Here is a 19,240-nt window from a genome sequence, read left to right as displayed (position 1 = left end):
TTGATCAGTTGATTAATCAGTATCACACTGGCTGTGTAATGAGAGAAAGAAAGCTCCATCAACTCTATCAGCGCCAATAGATCTGACCAGTAAAAACAAACATATCACCCTCTTGTCATCCAGCAGTATGTCTCAATAAAGGCCTGATTTTGATGGTGATGGATCACTGCTGCTGAAGTTGTACATAACATCAACATCATCAGTGTATTTCGAGCAGCACATGCCCTTCTAAATGAAATTCTCAGTACTGCAAAGGATTTTACTTTAACTGTGTCAACTTAAACATAAAAAAGTCATTTACACATGATGACATGTTTCTTTTATGCAAAAGGTGTTCCTTCACCCTAGTTTTAGTGAAGCTATTGGGATTGACGCTGGCAGAAGGGCTTGCCAAAATAAATCTGTCAGTCTCTGACACGCTATGCATACCTTTAGAAATGCTCCAAATTAGGCTGAATGAGAGTAAAAAGCACCATAATTATCATAGTGATTGTTCCCAAAACAATACACTTTATCTCTTACTGATGGAGAAAACTCTATAAATCCAATTATGCCACAAAGCAGTCCAAAAAACATAATTAGTTTTATTTAGTAGCAGATCAACTCCTTAAAGCCACCCGCTGTTAATAAAAAGACTAAATTGGACTCTCAATTGGACTCTTACAGTGAAAATTGTGCAGGGATTCAAGACCACGTGCAAAGACAAGCAAACAGCAAAGGGAAGAAATAGTTATGCTTTTATAGTTTGATATGTATGCATCCTAATTACAAAGTAGGGAACTTTTTTGCAACTGCAGCTGTTGCTAACAATATAGCTGTGGTCTGGGTATCTTAAAATGGTTTACAGCATTCGTGTCTTGAGGGGCTCGAGGGCCTCGAGGGCCTGTGCTATTACAAGATGTATAATTTAGCTCCGCTAATCTTGCTTAACAGGACTGTTTGGGTGCGATTTGATCACATTTATTTAACAGCTCAGGGAAAATATGCAAAACACTGCACTACTATTGATGTACACTCAGTGAAATATTGCTAAACTTTGATTTGGGAAATATGTGGCATTGCTTTATTTCTAACCTCTGCTGGCTGTGAAGAAAATGCATAAAAAGTACTTAAGATAACCACATCAGTTCTACTTTTGTCACAAACATGTCTGCTTTTCTAAAGAGTTGATCAGGAAAATACGCTCACTTGTGTTATGCCTGTATTAACTCCTTGTTACATCAAATATCTAACCAGCCAAAGGTATCAACATAATGCATTTAGACATATAGACATGGGAAAACGAATGGGGATTTAAGTGGCTTTCAATGTGACATGGCTGTTGGTGCTAGACAGGCCGCTCTGAGTATTTCAGAAAGTGCTGATCTACTGTGACTTTTCCACACACCCATCTCTGAGGTTTACAGAGAATGGTCTGAAAAAGATAAAATATCCAGCGAGTGGCAGTTTTCTGGGAGAAAATGCCTGTTGGATGCCAGTGGTCAGAGGCGAATGACCAGACTGCTTGGAGCTGATAGGAAGGCAACAGTAACTCACATAATCACTTGTGCTACAACCAAAGCAGAAGAGCATCTCTCGAATGCGCAACACATCACACGTTGAAGCAAATAGGCTACAGCAGAAGAAGAACACCACATCGGGTGCCACTCCTGTCAGCTAGGAACAGGAAACTGAAGCTGCAATTCGCACAGGCTCACCAAAATTGGACATCATTGGAAAACTGTTGCCTGGTCTGTTGAATTATTTCTGCTGCGGTGTTCAGATGGTGGGATCATAATTAAGCCTAGATATGTGAAAGCATGTTGTACCTTGTATCAACAACTCAGGTTGTTGTTGGGGGCATTAGGGTAATGGGTATATTCTCTTGGTACACCTCAGTACCCAGCTGAGTAAAGTTTAAACGTCACATAACACCTGAGATACTTTGTTACCTTTTTGCCTTCCACACCCATAGTGTAACCATCTTCTGATGGCTGATCCAGCAGGATAACGTGCCATGTCAAGTTCAAATAATCTAGAACCAGTTTCTTAAACTGACATTGAGTTCACTGTACTCAAATGACCTCCACAGTCACCAAAACTCAATCAAGCAGAGAGGTGGTGAAACAGGAGATGCACATCATGGGTGTGCAGCTGAAAAATCTCCATTAAGTGCGTGACGCTATCATGTCAACATGGATCAAAATCTCAGAGAAATGTCTCCAGCTGAGATATTTACGGCCTTTACATAAAGTAAAGTTATGTTTCTGATATCAGTTATAATGCTTCATTCTGTTTCATTTGCAAGGGAAAGCCGTCCTGATGAGTTCCTATTTTGGGACAAGAATGCTATCAGCTAGAGTGGACACCCTGTGGTGCAGTTTGAAAATCAGATTTGAGACTGACATTCTGTGCTCTACTTAGGATGCTGCACATGCTTGAATAAAAACACTTAATCATACAGCTTACCCTCTGTTTGTCACTGTAGATTTCTTCAAGTGGACATAGCTGACTGGGAAAATACCCTGTGGATGGAGGACAGAGCGACGATGTTATTGGGTGTGACAGGATTACATGTCTAATTCTCCAGCACCATGTGACCAAAACTATTGTGTTATGTTTGTCTTATTAGGTAGTCTATCCTAAACCGTGTTAGCTGCAGCAACTGGAAATTTTTTAATTCATTTTGTTGCTGGCAAAACATTATATGCCGAGAGAAGTGTAATAATTGCTTTACATGTATTTTTACATTTTCTGCTGTGTGTTTAGAATTCCTGTGAAAAAGATGCAGAGACGGGAGGCAGAGCAAAGTGCAGGATACCTATTGTGTGTTGGCTTAGCGGCAGAAGGGCACGAGAGACTGAGTGGTGCTGGCTGCCACCCTTGCAGTTCATATTTCTTATTCTAATCTACCAGATGTGAAGAATTGGCCAGAGTGAGCACAAGTAATTCTCTCAGCTCGGAGAGAGTATGGGGGCGAATGAACGTGGGCAGCGGAGTACATAACAAAATGGAGGGGTGTTAGTAAGAACTGTAAATAGCTGATGAGAGTAGAGAAGGACAGCATGTAGCCACTAACACCTACATTTACCAGGACTGGACAGCATTTGTGCTTTCTTTAAAACACTCCAGCAACACTACATATTACTTAAGCTTCTGACACTTCATTTTTAAGCAAACTGAGACACAATGAATTGCAAAAATTACCCTCAGCTTTTATCTTTCTAACAGCATATTTGGTATTTTGCTTCTGATGGCATTGCTTTTATTATGAACGTGCAACATTTAGGCAACGTTTGGATATCTGCTGTTAGCACGATCAGTTTCCACACTGCTGTGCTGTGGTGAGCAATGATGCTTGCTGAACACTTCCATACTCTATGGGAGGCAGATATATGTTAACCATGTAGTATTGAATTAGTGCAGCTATTGATCTCTCTCAGCTGTGATGGCGCTAACTGTGGTGCTTCTACAGCCTCTTCCTACTGAGCACATAGCAGAGGATTTATCTTAATAATGGCGCCGCATGAACAGACTCTAAACAGAGAACTAAGACTTTTAGATTTGGCCTCTCCGTCTCGCCTTTCAGCTGAACTTTCTTTCTATTTGCACTTCTGCCGTGTAAACTATCTGTGATATGGATTAGAATTAAACTTAAGTTATTAGTATTTTTTAAATAGCTTGTTTTGGTAAAATGAGGTTAATAACTGCACCATCTGCTGGTTGAAAGGGAAAAACAATTTGAATCGTCCACAGAATTCTGCTCATGGAAGCCAGAAGCGGTATATATTTTACTACAGCACAGCATATGCATAGAACATATCTCTATTGCACTTTTTCTTTTTTCGTCATCATATATTCTTTATTCGCGAAGAAAATGTTAAAGCTGTCATATATCTGCACCATAAAGTCAGAACATCTTGGTTAAAATGTGTCTTTTTAAAAGCACCTCTGGAAAATACAGGTCAGGAATCTTCTATTTTTGTCAAATCAAAGCCATATTCGATAAGTTCATCAGCCATTAAGGTCTTTGTTGTCTAGACACGGTTATTTCTGGTGGTGCACATCTCTCATATCGCATTATCATTCACAAAAAAAATGATTAAGGCTTTGATAAAAGCTTCGAGTGGAGCTCACATTCTCTTGCAGGGCAGCCATTTTTATAAATGTGTTCATGACACTTGATTTGTCTGCTATAATCTTAACTTTACTAGTCTGCAGTCTTTGAAAAGTGCTGCATTATTAAAGGAGCCCACACTTGCAGAGATATAACACATCGACTGCTAACAGTGTCTTTTTGCCTTTGTACGCAAATAAAAATATGAGTCTTACAATGCCTTATGCTGACCTAATTTCAATGCAGAATAGTGAAGGTATGGAAATTAACACACTATCAAAAGTGATTAAAGATGCTCTAATTACCTTGATAGAAGGCTTCTTGGTAGAGAACCCTCTGTACCAGCCTAAAGAAAGAGGAAAATTCACATGAGAAAGGTTCACCCTCACAAAAAATAACAATAATATAATAAAATGTTAATCTGTCAAGTCTCCATTCTGCTGTGTCTCCATTGGTTTGAAGAGTTTCAAAGTGAAATGTTTTAACTCATGGTCTGGATACTAAATAGTCAATGTAATTACCATGAAATAAACAAATCTATGCCAATAATATCTAAACTATCAGGCTAGCTCAGCATTATTAGCGTGCAGTTAACAAGGCTAGGCATTCTGATGCATTTGATTAGCTGCTTGGGAGATTCAAACAATATCAGTTATACAACCATCTTTCAAAAAATTGTTAATAAGTTGTTTAATGTAAAAAACAAAATGTAGAGATTTGTGAATCATTTAAAAGCTTTACAAACTGAGACAGTTTATTGGTTTTCACGGTGTATTGAATGTTTTCCAATGACAGATTTGGAGTCACTGAATTCGGTTTTCATCCTTTTTCATTTTAATGTAAAGAGATTTCTTCAGAGTCACGGAATCTGTTACTAGTAATAGAAATAATCTGGCTATGATACAGTTTTTACATTTGATGTTATCGTAGTTAATGGTTTGCAAGTCAATCTGTTCAAAAGTACTAGTGTCTTTAAGATTTACACAGGATGCTAACTCCTTTTTATCATTTAAGCCTTTATAGGGCACTAACTGAAATAGCTGTAAATTCAAAATGTCAGCACCAGAGTTTTTGAAAGGTATTATAAGAAGCTTTTTGTACTGTTTTGCAGATTTTTTTCACTGTTTTGTGGAAAATCAAGCTACCATATCTGGTTAATCACCCAATTAACCAGAGTAAAGGTTAAAACCGCATCAAGGGTATGAGTCAAATTCCTGTTATCTATGTCACTGCAGTCTCTAAAAGATAAGCCTCTGAGTTATTATTTGTTTACTGTTTTTAATTTGAAAAGAACAATTGTTCAGGGAGATAGGAAATCCATCTGGAACCAAACAATTCTTTATAAAAAGACAAAGTAAAGTGTGCTTCACAACCTTTAGACAGTTAGCATCTTCTTTTAAATTTATTTTGGCAGTGTAATGTTGTTTTATTTCTTACCATCAGATAGTGTTTTGTTTTTTGCTTATTAGGCCCAAGAAGTAGTGACATTACTCATTCTAAAAAGTAAACAGCAAACCCAATAAAAGCACGTAATAATAAACTAGTTTAGATAACTGAAAAGGAATAAGCTCCATTATACATTCAGTGTTGACATAAGAAACCAGGCTGATTTTACCTTCACTCTTTTCCAGGATCTGTACAGTTTCCCCAATCTCCAGAACCAACGCCTGGCATATTGGTGACCGGAAGTTGCAGATTACTGTGCAGAACAAAAAAAGAACAAAACAAATGATTAGATATCAAGTCATGAAAAAGCATTTAGCCATACAGCACTTTTTAATGTAACTGCTGTTAACAAAAGTCACATCACAGATTTAAGATCTATGCTTGCTTTCATCTTTGTGGCCTCTGATTGAGCAGGGAACATCCCTCTTCACTGTCATGTCTTCACACGGCATGTGTTTTAGGGTTGTATTGGGGCAGTCAATGCATCGCTTTAATAAGCTGTTTAATGCAAACATCTAAACACAGTGTCACACAGGAAGCACTGCTTAGCGAACTATAAACAAGCTCCCACCCTGAAGTGGGTAGTCATTTTAATAGGCAATTAATTCTTAAGCGACCTGATTTTTTCTTATGTTAAGTTAATTGAACTATCCCAAAAATAGAGCCCACACAAACTGCTAAGTAATACGGCTAAACGGTGATTTATCACAAGTTCTTATTAGCAGAAATCTTTCATGCCACCTGCTTTTTTTTGCTGTACCAGCTTCAGTAACAGCCACTGACTCAAACGCTGATGACATGATTATTCTTCGGGGAGAAGAAGCCACAGTGAAGGCCTTAAAAATTGCATCAGCTCTGGAGCTGGATTTTGTCTCTGCAGCACTGCAGCTCGGCAACATGAGCCACAAAACAAACAGTATACAAGCCCCAGTAAAGACAAACTTGTTTAATAATGACGGCACTCCGCTAATGATTTTAAAAACCTACAAATGGTGGCCCTTCAAGGAGAGTTTGGCTTGAATCATTATGCTAATGAACTAGCCAGGGGAACCAGTGAGGGGGAGGAAGGGAAGGAGGAGCCTGAGCTCAGCTCCGTTGCCTGTTTGAGGATAGTGAGCGCTTAGTTCCTGTGCTGGGGTAACTATGGCAACAGATCATCACAAACTGGAGGGCTTTCTTCACTGTAACTGCTGCAGGATCAGGGCATTTTAAAATGGCAAGCTTATGGATGCTGCATTGCACTAGAGTTCAGATGTATTAGGACGAGAGATGGGCAGACTCAAAGAGCATTCTTGTCACCTTTTCTGTTCTGCCTCCAGTCAGGGCTAAGTATTTCCTATTTCAGAGTCCTATTCTTTAATGGACTCGATTTCATTTGAATTGCAAAACCTGCACTCACAGCATCTGAAAACTCTTCAGCGGAGGCCACGTCAGAAGAAGATGAGATTGTCATGTTAGAGAGAGTTGGGCACAGAACACAGGCTCATATTTTCAAAGTCCTCCCTCACAAAACCTCCAAGCTGTGTAAACACACAGACGCACATTTGTTTCATTGTGCCTAAGAGCTGCGGAGCATTAGCATATCTTCAAAACATAACCAACAAAATTCAGCTTCAGACTTCGACATGTTGAACGTAGGATGTTGGAAGGAATGACGGGACAGGGAGTAGAAAATGTTGGCAAAAAGCAAACATTTTCTACTCCGCAACAGTATACCAGCCCAGACTGTCCCTCTATTTAGTTGATTTCATGATCCACATGGCATCTGAGGGCTGCTATTGTGTAACCAGTAAATCATTGGAAGGAATTATGGGGATTGAGCACAGCAGGAGACTCCTGCTGTCCTCTCACCTACATTGTTCCATGTATGACATAAATACATGTCGATTCTTCCATAAGAGCCACCTGGTTTCATTTATTTGTCAGCTATTAAACACATCTTTCTGAAAGTTTAGCTTTGGGAGTCTAGCTTCTAGGTTGTGACTTTCAGAGCTGAGTGAAAGCGCAAAAAGGATTTTCATAAATAATTTATAATCAGCAGCAAATGAATGAAGATGAGCTCATGGCTTTATCATTCTTTCAGAAAGTGTAAACGCAGCAATTTTCCAGAATAATGAATTCAATCTAAGTTAGAAAGAGAACCGCACAGACAAACGTACATGCTTAATGTATTGCATCAACGGGCGCAAATACAAACTCAAAGCTTTTAAGAGTTCAGTATTCTGTGTTGGCACAGAGAATGAAGACAAGCTGCAGTTGGGTTTCTATGACAGCACTCAGCCTTCATCATAAACACCTCACATGTGACAAAAGAGGTACAATCCTTGGATTATCTTATGCGAAACGTTCCAGCGTTATAGCCGTCAAGCATCACACTGGTCACCTACTACAGAGAATCACCGAGGGGGAGTAGACTCAAATTGGAGAATGTGAATCACGCCATCGTGAGAATCGTGAGACTCACTCACACTTTTCCTCTGTCGGGCCATTACTTTCTAACTCACTGCTTTTCACCAGCAGTGCTGCCACCAATGGTGTGTAGGAAAAAGGCTAATATAATCAGAGAATGTGGGAACAGACTCAGCGTGGTTTTTGAAATAGTAAGCTGACTGCATGAGTGAACACCAAAGTCCCCCTTGACTCAATCCTGTAGTGATGCAGTGTAAAAGGGTCTTTCAAGCAATGATTGCAGATAAATGTGGCAATTGAGAACCCCAAACTTCCAACCCATCCACATCTCCACAGTGTTAAAAGAGAGAATTGTAGCACCACAAACACTTTGCCGAAGTCAAAACGTTTGTCACGTATCAGATTTGGATCAGATAAGCAAAAACCAATACTAATGAAGAAGTGTAAAACCAGATTAAAAGAAAGGATAGACTTATTTAAAGCAAACGTATTTAACTCTTGCTGTTTTAAATTCATTGTAATAGACTGAATAAGTTTACACACATTAAATGAACAATTTTCCACTGAGTCTGAAACTTCAGGGAGGTTAAAATACTCAAATCCATTTCTACTAGTTGTGTAGAAAAACGAGCATTATGATAAAAATGACTAAACATTAACAGACCATTAAACATGAAAGAAAAACGTGCTGTGAAACAATGCAATAGAAACAGTAGAAACAATGATTAAAAGTTAAATATCAACAGATATTTTTATGTGAAATTGGCCCATTCCAGAAATGGGCTGTGTTTAGAATTTATTCATTTCTCAGTGATGCTGTTTGCTTGTCCATTTGCGTTAAAAAACAGTAAGTCACATTTAGAGTTTATCTGCTATCAGTGACATCACTAGCTGAGATGACAGGATATGCACTCTGTACATAAAAATATTTTACTCTACACGCTTGTTTAGCATCAGTCTATTGTGTGTTTGTTTAAGTCTCATCTTTGACCTGTTTTCCTTGTCTACCCTTCTCTTTCCTGTTACTCCTGAGACATGTCTATCTCTGAAATAAAATCAATTTTCCCTTTGTACAACAGACGAAGGAGATGCTTGTATTGCTTCCAGTGTAAACACTGACTGTTGCTGTCATGTGCTGAAAAATGTTTCACTGCTATATGTAATAGAGTGACGTTTTAAACAGAGCCATGTGGCCTTGCTTGAGAAGTAGTGATAGACACATACAGTACATAACTGCATGATGGCCCGCAGGGGAGAAATATTCTGCAGAGAAGGTGGTAATGCCATCAAAAACCTGCCAGTACAACAGTAAACACTGTTATGGATTATAAATTGTCTGCTGTATTTTCAAACAACTGAGCGCTAATGGCACCACTGTAGTGAGAAATGCTTTATCAAAGAGGACACTGTGCTCATCTATGCTGCAGTGATGGCGTGAACTTATTTACATGTGTTTCCTTTTGCCTTTTAGTTCCAGTGAGCCGTAACAGGTAGAACGTATGCACACTGTGGAAGTCCTGCTTTCCTGGATTGAATAGTCCTGTCCCAGATCTCTGGTAAGTTAAAAATTACACAATGGTCTTTGGGCTTCGCCCACTGAGTCATGGAGTTCAGCACGACTTGAATGCACACTCACTTGCTGAGACACATTACTGCACCGAAGTCTTGCCAACCAAGCAATTTCTGCCACAGAGGCAGAGGAGCATTTCACTATATCTGCTTCCAAATGAGTGTCCCAGAAATCTAGCCATGCCACCCAACTGCAGGAGTGTGTGTAACTTTTAAATGCCTGTGTACACGCCTGTCACACCATTAACAATACCTATTTTTATTGTTTTATTGCTAGTGACAAGTTAGCAAAGGGACAAGAAAGGAAAGGTAATAATGATAAGCTGATCCTGCAGATGATAGGAAGGATGGATGAAACTGGAGAAATGCTACTTTGGGCGAATGTCTGTAATCCCACTGTCAGCTGAACATTATCTCTGTCTTTTATTCTGTCAGATGCTTTGCATCTGAGCCGCATCCATGTAGCCACAGATGAAGACATCTGATTCATTTCTCATGTGGGCAGGTACTGACTTGCAGTCTGAGCTCTTTCCAATTAAAGTGTAAAGGAATATTGCTGCCTATATGAGAAAAATCCATCAGTGACTCATTTATGCACAAGAAAAAGGAACATTTTCAGCTTGTAGGAACAAAAGATTTCAAGAAAACTAATTTTAGGCTTGTGATTTAACAGTAATCATTTCAATATTATGTTATTGTGTTATTGTGTTATTTTTAACTCCTCACATCCTCAAACTGAGAACTAATTCCTATCTGAAAAACAAGGCAAATTATTATAAACGTAACTGTGCATTTGAATAAACTACACTGGCCATTTTAAAGTTAGGGTAAACAGCACTAGCAGATATAGAAGCAAAAATTTCCAACATAAACACAAACAAAAACCAAACAATGCCGAGGCCAGGATTGTAAGAAAGCCATTAACGTTTCATGAGGGGTCTTCAGCTGCCTCCTTTTAAATGGAGCCTGTGAAGATAACAGAAAAAAGAAAGGCCCGGTTGGCTGCTGACGGACCACATCTCTGTTTCATATCTGCGCATGGTAATATGGGTAATATGAGAAAATATTACACGCAGTGACATAATAAGGCAAGAAGATAGGGGGAAAATGCAAAATGGTGCCACTAACACCACAGATGAGGCAGGAGAGGGACTGATAGCAGGCTTTTGGGGCTGTATTACCATTTATCGCAACAGTTCAGCAGCGTGGGCTTCATCTGCAGTGATGCCGGAGAAATACTGAACCTCGCGAGCCAGCGTGTTGTCTGAGGCAGAGGGGGGATATTCACCGGAGTCATGTGTTCAGCTTTCACAAGGTACAGTGTGTACCGAGTAGGTACACGGCGGCTCTGCTTCCCCGCATTTCAGCACCGTGGACAGCGTCATCTCCAGATTTCAGCACCACGGACAGCGCCAGGTCACTCCGCACTGACTGGCGCGTTGGCTGCGCCGAACTGTTGCTTCCCCCCCACCAACACAAAACTACCTTCTCCTCCCCTGTTAAAACACCCCCCACCCCTACATGTTTGCGCTTGGAAAAGTACTGCAGTGATTTCTGCGATGGACGGAAGGATGGAAGAACACGGGGACGATTAGATGCAGCAGCTGGAAGTGGCGATGTTATGGTAGGGCTGCCGCTTGGGGTTCTCCGCCTGCGGTCTTTCTGAAACCATCATGACCAACGCAATGCCTCCAAAAAAGTGTATATGTGTGGGCGTGTGTATGAAGGGGGGTATCATGTGCGACTCAGTACGAGTAGCCCTACAAGTATAAGAAGCAGCAGAGCATCTGGACATGACTCATTCCCCTAATGAAAACCCTCTGTAGTGTATTCTCGCTATAGTCACTTCGGGACTCAACAGTCAATTTATAAACACCTTCCGGGATCTTATGACGGCATTTTTTGCATCCACTGGTTATTAAATCGTGAACAGCTCGCTTTTTTTCTCCATAAAATGTTGTCATGAGCCCAGGATGCTGCTCACACATTTACACAGTCGGGATCAAAGTACACGCGCACACGCACACGCACACACACACACACAGAAAATGTAAAGAGTGGTACTTTGCAGTCCCTGTTGCTGCGGCGGCAAGCACGTCAGTTGTTGTTTTATTGTTTTTGTGGGGGTTGTGGGTTTTTTGTTTGTTTGTTTTTTTTTGTCTACAGGTAGACTTCAGCTTCACTCCAGCCTACACCTGTTGGAGGGACGCAGTCACGATGCCCCCTCGTGGTTTCAAAACAAATTGCGCCCTCCCCCCATTACACGCGCTCGGAAGAAGAAAAGGCTAAACCGCTACATTGACGCATTTTTATATATGTGTGTATAAAACCACCAAACTAAAGACTGGGAGCGCATTTAACGGGCCGCCTGCGGTTGTGTAAAGACCGTGATGGCATCTTTAAGGTGGCTGGTTGTAGGCTGTATCATCCCACGCAATTTCCCCTCTCTATGCAGGCACTGTGCGTGTATATCAGCCATTATAAGTCTGTGTTTTTCATTTGATGTAATGGGCTTAATAGTATGGGGGGGAATCAGGCTGCATAGCCAATGCGGGATTTCGAAGAACAAAATTTGGGTGTTTTCTCTTGTAAAAACTGTCATCGAGAGGCTGAATGAATAAAGTCAAGTTTAAAAAAACAGAAAACAAAACTAGAAACCAAGCATCGTTAATTAGCATTAAAAAGGTGTTGTCGACTCACCAACTCCGATTTTCTCCTCTTCAGTAGGTATCCACATATTTGGTTATTTTCCCTTTGGTAGAGCAAGCCACATTATGTCGATATCGTGAGATGATGCTGCTAAAAATGAGAGCTCAAGGCTACAAATTATCCTGGTTGCTGATACATGGGACTACATGTCTCGACCGGAATCAGTATCCTGACGTTCGTGTGTAGAAGGGGGAGGAAGGACCATCAAAGCCTCGATGTCTCAGCTCTATTATGTCCCGGCGTGTGTCTCTAGTCTGATGCAGTCTCGGTGTCCACCTAATGTAAAGCACACACGCATATACGCACGCGCACGCGGTGAGCGGTTTTTTGTTCTCCACAAAAGAAATTTTTTTCTCTTTTTTTTTTTTATTGCAGACGCATATCAGCTGGAACGGAGAGATTCGTTTTCCTCGAAGCTTATTTATTTATTTTCTTTGTGCTTCTCTTCTTTCCTCGGGTTTCATCCGCTCAAGTCTGTCTCGTCCACAGAGGGCTACCCAGCGTGAACGCGCGGGATCGCTCGATAATTAGTAGGTAATAGGTCGCGATATTTGATCACCGGTCCAAACTGCCGAGTTGGTGCAAGAAAATACTGAGAAAACTGCAATATACCCTAAGCTGCGCCATCTTCGCGGCCGTCACATGACTTGTTTTGTCAACACTGATGTGTCAAGCATTTGCAAATATATGCACGATCTCTCTCTCTCTCTCTCTCTCTCTCTCTCTCTGCATGGTACTTTCATCCATCAAAAACACAAACTGCATTTTCTCCTGCTAGGAGCTCATGCTGACTGGCTGGCAGTCTGCCTCTCTTTGTGTGTGTATGTGTGTGTGTGAATGTTTCATTTTAGTGGAGCTGTTGGGCATAAAGAAAAGCTCCCGGTGATGCACATCAGGCCTGACCATGTGGGGAAGTACCTCCTGGTTGAGTCATTTCAAAGAAACGGACCCACTACCCGCGAGGCTTTGTCATAGTGCAGTCATGCTCCCACAAAGGAGAGATGGAACTTTGCTCCTATGAATTTGACTGATGGGTTTGGCAAGCTGGGTTTCCCAAATGACCTGCATCCCAACACAGTCTGGTTTATGGATGGCTTTCCCGGTCTGATATTTGACTTTCCATCATTTATTCACAAGCGTGGATTATAAAATCAAAGATTACTGGACATCAGTAGAGACTTAATTTTGGACATAGACTTAAGATACACTGTCGGTGCACTCGAGAGCAGTTTGTGCTTTTCTTCTTTTTCCAGTCAACACATTGTTGAAATAAATTCCCAGGACTGAATATTAGCAGTTTTAAGTGTTCAGTTACATTTTCATTTTCACACCTGGATGTTCAAATTATGTTTCAAAGCTTCCAGGCTGCTGGGGAAAAAAACTAGTGATCCAGTTCAATTCAGTTCAGTTTTATTTATATAGCACCAAATCTCAACAATGGTCGCCCCAAAGTAAAGACCCTACAATAATACAGAGAAAAAAACAACAATCAAATGTTCCAAGTGCAAGCATGTGCTTTGGTGACAGTGGGAAGGAAAAACTCCCTTTTAACAGGAAGAAGCCTCTGGCAGAACAAGACTTACAGAGGGCCAGCCATCTGTAGTCATTAACGATATATTTGCCCATTAATATCCTCAAGGCCTAAAAAACCCTCACATTTAAATAAGTCAAAACATGTACGTATGCAAATAATATAAAATACCCAGGCCACACAGTAATTTTCCTTCAGGTTGCTAAAACCATAGCTCTTTAACAAATGAATGTGATCAACACTCAGCCGTGTAGATTTAAACAGCTTTTTGAGCAAACAGCTCAACTGTAAGCTCATTAATTTGGATTTTAGGGACATGTATATGATGCAGTGAATTTAGCTGAAACACTGGGTGTCACAGTATGACTCACTGCTTTTAAAATGGTGTGTGGGGTACTGAGTAACTCTATGAACATCAGTTTTCTGTGAAACTTCAAGGCCGTGGAGTTTGTTCATGAGGTATAAAGCACAACAACGATGCTGGCTGACCTGACAATTATTTCAGAATGAATGAAAGGAAGTTTTTAACCTGAATGCAGTCAAAAAAAAAAAAACACAACCTAATGCCAGTAAATGCATTCATCCTAGAACTCCATCAATGCTTTTTCTCAAAATATTTGCTTTTCATCCACCGAGCAGATCGACATTGATTGAAATGTTCTCATATGTGCAGGAAAATAACACACTACCAGAGAGCTGATGTTTGAAATCAGATGAATGTGCAGCGGCGACTCATAAAATCTGTCATACAGTATCTCAGCCACTGCTCAAATCACATGTGGTCATTTCAGTGCATTAAGCTGTCTTGTCCTATAGACAAGGCAGTCATGACTGGAAAAATAGAGTGATTTGGTGAATATTGAGCGTCCAGTGAGTTTGATGTAGTGTGGGAGGGAGGGCAGCATTCAGCAGGGTAATTTCTCTCCATCATAGCGATGCTGTGACTGACTCCCATCTGTCTATTACTTCAAGTGGAACACTGTGGGCGGTGTTCCAATCACATATAAAGCTGCAGGAGTGCGGGGCATTTTATAAGCCAAATATGAATCCCAGCTAAACATGTTCAACGGACACTAATGCATGCAAATGGTTAAACAAAATGAAGTTTTATGTAATGCAAGATCTGAGAAATGCCTTAAACACCATGTTTTACTCTTTAAATTAGGCAGTAATATGTAGCTCCTTCAGATGCAGCAGCACTGCGAGGACGAGCCACGGGTCCACTGCAAACGTGGACTGACTAATACGGTGAGAGCTGCTATCTGTTTCAGCACCCCCAAAACCAGCAGACAATAAGAGTCAGCAGAGGAGGTAATAAGAAGCATGTGCTACCATCTCGTCCATCATCTACTTTCACAGCAACACACACACGTGCACGCACATTTGTATGTCTTTACACTCCTCACAATCATGCACTTTATGCTCCCCGGTACAACTAATCTGCCTTGGAAGCACATGGAAGCGCACGTGCCTGTGCAGGCGCACACACATTTTAGGATACTTATTTGATCCATTGTAATGTGTTTCTGGTGACTATTTTAATGTGTTCTATTATTAGCTGTGGGGGAGGCCACAGGAAAACGTTTAGTGGCAAATTTCTGAATGCACACCAGTGAAGAGCTCTGAGGAAAGTCACCGAATCGAGAAACACTACAAGGGATATCACATAAATAAAGATGTGATTATTCATATGGATCTAATGTACAGCATAACCATAAATGGATCTGGTGTCGTTTTTTTCCCCATCCCACATTAAAACCCAAATCACAATAACTTTGAAGTGGATCTGCAATGGCTTTCCTTATTTTGTGTCATGTACAGTATATACTGCATCACAGCATGTGTGGGAAGGAATGAGAGGGATAAAGACAAGTCAGGAAAAACAAATGTACTAAGAAGAAAGATCAGTAAATTAAATAAGCAAGTTAGTGTAACATATGTATAAACGAGAGGCAGCGAAAAGAAAAAAGAGCCCTATGATCATGGTGCAGCTGAGCTGGTCAGAGTCAGAGTGTGACTGCGGGGAGGAGGGAACTTCTACAGCCAAACTCACTGGGCCCAGGTGTAGCTCATAAGGCTAATTACCCTCCCATTAGCTCCTGCAAGACAAAGCACAGCACAATACAGAACAGACAGACTCAGTACTGTGATCACCTAGGGGTCGTCCAACTGTTCTAAAAGTTGATGCTCATATTAAACTTGGCCAAAGTTTTTAATATTGAGGTCAGCATATGTGAAAATAAACTCACGCTACAGACTGCCTTAAACGCTCAGTTTTTCGGTTTCTTTTCTACTCTTGGTCTATATGAAGTTAGAGTGGCTGTTCTTAACATGGTAACCTGAGGCACAAAGATTTGATGGTGAGCACAGTAGGCTGAACCGCTTATTCTTCAAACCTTTTGTTTGTGAAGAGCAACCAATCAGAAAGGAGCTGGCTTTAAAGAAGTGGAGATAAACTTCTCTAGTAAAGTATAGAGCTGGAAATGGAAATCGGTGTAATAGATATGTCCAGTTTAACTTTAATGTGGAAGTATTTAGTCATTAAATTGTTATTGTAATCTTTATATGATCTTCTCATTGAGAGCAAGACCTATTCTGCAAAAGAACAGAGTTCAACAGAGGAACTTGAAATAAAATGGCAACATTAGGTCAGTCATAGATGTAAACAAGCCCAAAAACAATCCAGGTGGTCATATTCTTCATGTACTTCATTTGTTAACCTTAGGGGTCTCCATGGCAATCTCACTCCATCTTTAGCATCCCCTTCCATCACACCAACCCTATAGAAAGAATTACACTGATCTCATGTCTAAATTCATTCTGTTTACATAATGCATGAGTATTTTACTCATGTGGTATTAAGAAGTAACAATTCTACAATAGTAGTAGCATGTAGTGCCTTTGTTGCTATTAGGTACAGGATATATCCATAATATAGTACACATGATTAATGGCACAGTGGTTTTCTCATCTTAAAGAAACCCCTTTTTTTAAATCTTGAAATTGCAAGCCAGTTGCTTCACAGTAAAAGTATAAAAAGTAAAAACTCTCCTTAAAAGATTTGCTCAAAGTTTCCTTTTGTTGGCTCCTTGTTTGAAGAACAATTAAATTTCTACCTTACTGTAAAAGTTCACAGTGTTTAAGATGCCTTTGCTATGCCGGACAGCCATTATCCAAGACGGGGATGTCAAAGTCATTTTACATCGTGGGCCACATAGAGCCCACTTCAATCTTATGTGGCCCAGATCAGTGAAACTCCCATTTTTCTCAGTGTGCAGAAATGTAACTACACACTTAATCAATGAGATACCTTAATATAAGAAAAAGAAGCACAATTTCAATAACAAATCTGTTTTTCTACATGATAAAGAAATGCTGTAAATTAGAGAAATCTATTAGCACGACTCATTGGGCTTAAACTGTAAGAAGTCAATTTGTAAGATGACAGGACTATCATTTAATTACATTGGTTTAGTATGAATGGCCATTGGGCAGCAAAAGCTGTAACACTGAAAATACAATTAAAAGTCCAAAATTTATGTCCCGCTTTCCAAAGTCATCAAACGAGCCAATTGAGGTCTTCGGCGGGCCAATTCTGTCCCCGGGCTTTATGTTTGACGCCTCTGATCTAAGAAAAATCTATATTTTATTAAAGAAATCAGCCCTGGCGCAGGGGGCCTCTTGTGCATCGGCCTAACCGGGGGGCTCTTGAACTGGCAGGGAGGTTGTTCCATCTTTGCAGGAGTCCACTCTGCAGGTGGGGGAGAGACATAGGAGAGGTGGAGAATAAACTTAACCTGGGTGTCTGTGTCTTGTGTAGTCTGGGAGATGATTGAATGTTGGGGTGGGTACAGTTTCCTCTGCGGTGGGGTAGAGTGGGCTGCCCCGGGTCCTGTGGGGCTTGGCGGTGTTGCTGCCGTAGGCCCCGGTCTGGATGGGCCTGGGCTCCCTTGCCTTGGTGGATACCAGGGGACGGGGGTGCATATTGGGGTCAGCGGGGGAGCTGGCCCTAGGGAGGGACACCCTCCCCTCCCTTCTTTTCCTCCCCATCCCCGTCTGCCTCCCTCTTCACGCTCCACCACACCCACCCACACAGGTAGGGCTTTGGGGTGCGGGTGTGTCACCAGGGTGCAGGGGAGACATTCCCCCCCCCTCTGTCCTCTTCTGGCCACCTGTGCCTCAATTTTATCTCACAACTTAGACATCCACATTACTTACACTCTCATAACACACACATATATATATATATATAGGGCCTTGAGGGTGGGCACGTTAACGGCGTCCAGTAGACGGTCTGTGTATTCAAACCTGCCTCTGGCGCCGGTGCCCACCTCTCAATTTTAAATCCATGTAGACATTGAGGGTTCTCGGGAGGGGCCGTGCTATCACCTGCTGCTCTCTGGCAGCAGCACCATGCTCTCCCTTGTTTTAAATACACTTTAGAGCAACACGCAGCAACACTACACTTGAGCGGGAGGAGGGAGGTATGGGGTCTTAACACACCCCTGTTCTCTGCTAGCCATCGGGGCGGGGGGGCTGGGAAGAGATGCTGGCTGTCCGATTGGCCTCCCTGCTGCTGCGGAGCCTGGGGCGGTCTGCTTGCCTCCACCCCGGAGGGAAGGGTAACATCTCTTGGGTCTGGGTGCCGTTTCCATCTCTGGGGGTGAGGATACCTGGACCCGGGATATAGAGTATGTTTGGGGAGTGTGATTGTGTGTACATGTCCATTTACGTTTATTCCTGCGTTGGGTGAGTGCTGAGTGTTTGTATATGTGTGCATGAGGGTGGGAATGCATGTCTGTGTCTGTGTGTGCCTGTTTGTCTGTGTCTATATGTCAGGTCGGGTCTTAGACTTCACCTCTCTGGGAACTCCAAGGCCCTCCAAAGTGTGGAGGCCTATCTCCCCTCACCACACTCCCTGCCGGTGACTGATGCCCTCAGGGGTCGGTGCGTTGGTGGTTCTTGGTGTCCGGGGCTGGGCGCTCAGGTATGTACCAGCTCACTCCCGGTGACTACTTGGCGGGGCCTGGCGCCTGCTGCTCGGTCAGGCCTCTTCCGGGGCGCGGGGGGCCCTCGGGCCTCCGGCCTCTGTGCCTGCGGCTCGGTTCACTCTGGCACAGCTGGCTGCCGGCAGAGCCGGCGGGCACGCCGGTGCAGCCCCCTCTAGCTTCTGCCCGGTGGCTACTGGGTGACCCCTCATCTGGGGATCCTCAGCCCTTCCCATGAAGGTGGCACGGATGCCCCTCCGGTGGTCCTCCTTGGGCTCTTGCACTCTGGGGCCTCTGGATGTCTGGGGCCTGGATCTCCTCCATGCCTGCTTCATGCCCTGGGGGACGGGGCTATGGCTCTCTACATCCTCTAGCAGACCATTACATGGGGAAACCATTTGAATACAAGCGCGCCGATCCACACAGGTGTGCACATGGGTGTTCACTATTCGTAGACTTAAATCACACCTTTCTTGGCTGCTACTTCAAAGC

At 42.0% G+C, this 19,240-nt stretch overlaps 1 protein-coding gene across 3 annotated transcripts in view; it reads right to left on the bottom strand.

Annotated features, from left to right (window-relative positions):
- The window catches only part of LOC146494633 (dedicator of cytokinesis protein 3-like), a 55,084-nt gene extending 42,069 nt beyond the window's left edge, over positions 1 to 13,015 (bottom strand). For all 3 annotated transcript variants that reach the window (XM_085145011.1, XM_085145013.1, XM_085145014.1), the window contains exons 1-4: positions 12,221 to 13,015; positions 5,712 to 5,795; positions 4,402 to 4,442; positions 2,449 to 2,504 (exon numbers count right to left, since the gene is read on the bottom strand). In XM_085145011.1, the coding sequence (XP_085001137.1) occupies positions 2,449 to 2,504; positions 4,402 to 4,442; positions 5,712 to 5,795; positions 12,221 to 12,257 (218 nt within the window). In that variant the 5' untranslated portion in view covers positions 12,258 to 13,015. The remainder of the gene's footprint in view (positions 1 to 2,448; positions 2,505 to 4,401; positions 4,443 to 5,711; positions 5,796 to 12,220) is intronic.
- Positions 13,016 to 19,240: the final 6,225 nt, after the last annotated feature.

Source organism: Neolamprologus multifasciatus, chromosome 20 (assembly GCF_963576455.1).
Source record: "Neolamprologus multifasciatus chromosome 20, fNeoMul1.2, whole genome shotgun sequence".
Classification (NCBI taxonomy): Eukaryota; Metazoa; Chordata; class Actinopteri; order Cichliformes; family Cichlidae; genus Neolamprologus; species Neolamprologus multifasciatus.
Note: the sequence above shows the minus strand (reverse complement) of the source record. Positions and strands in the feature narration are given on the sequence as shown.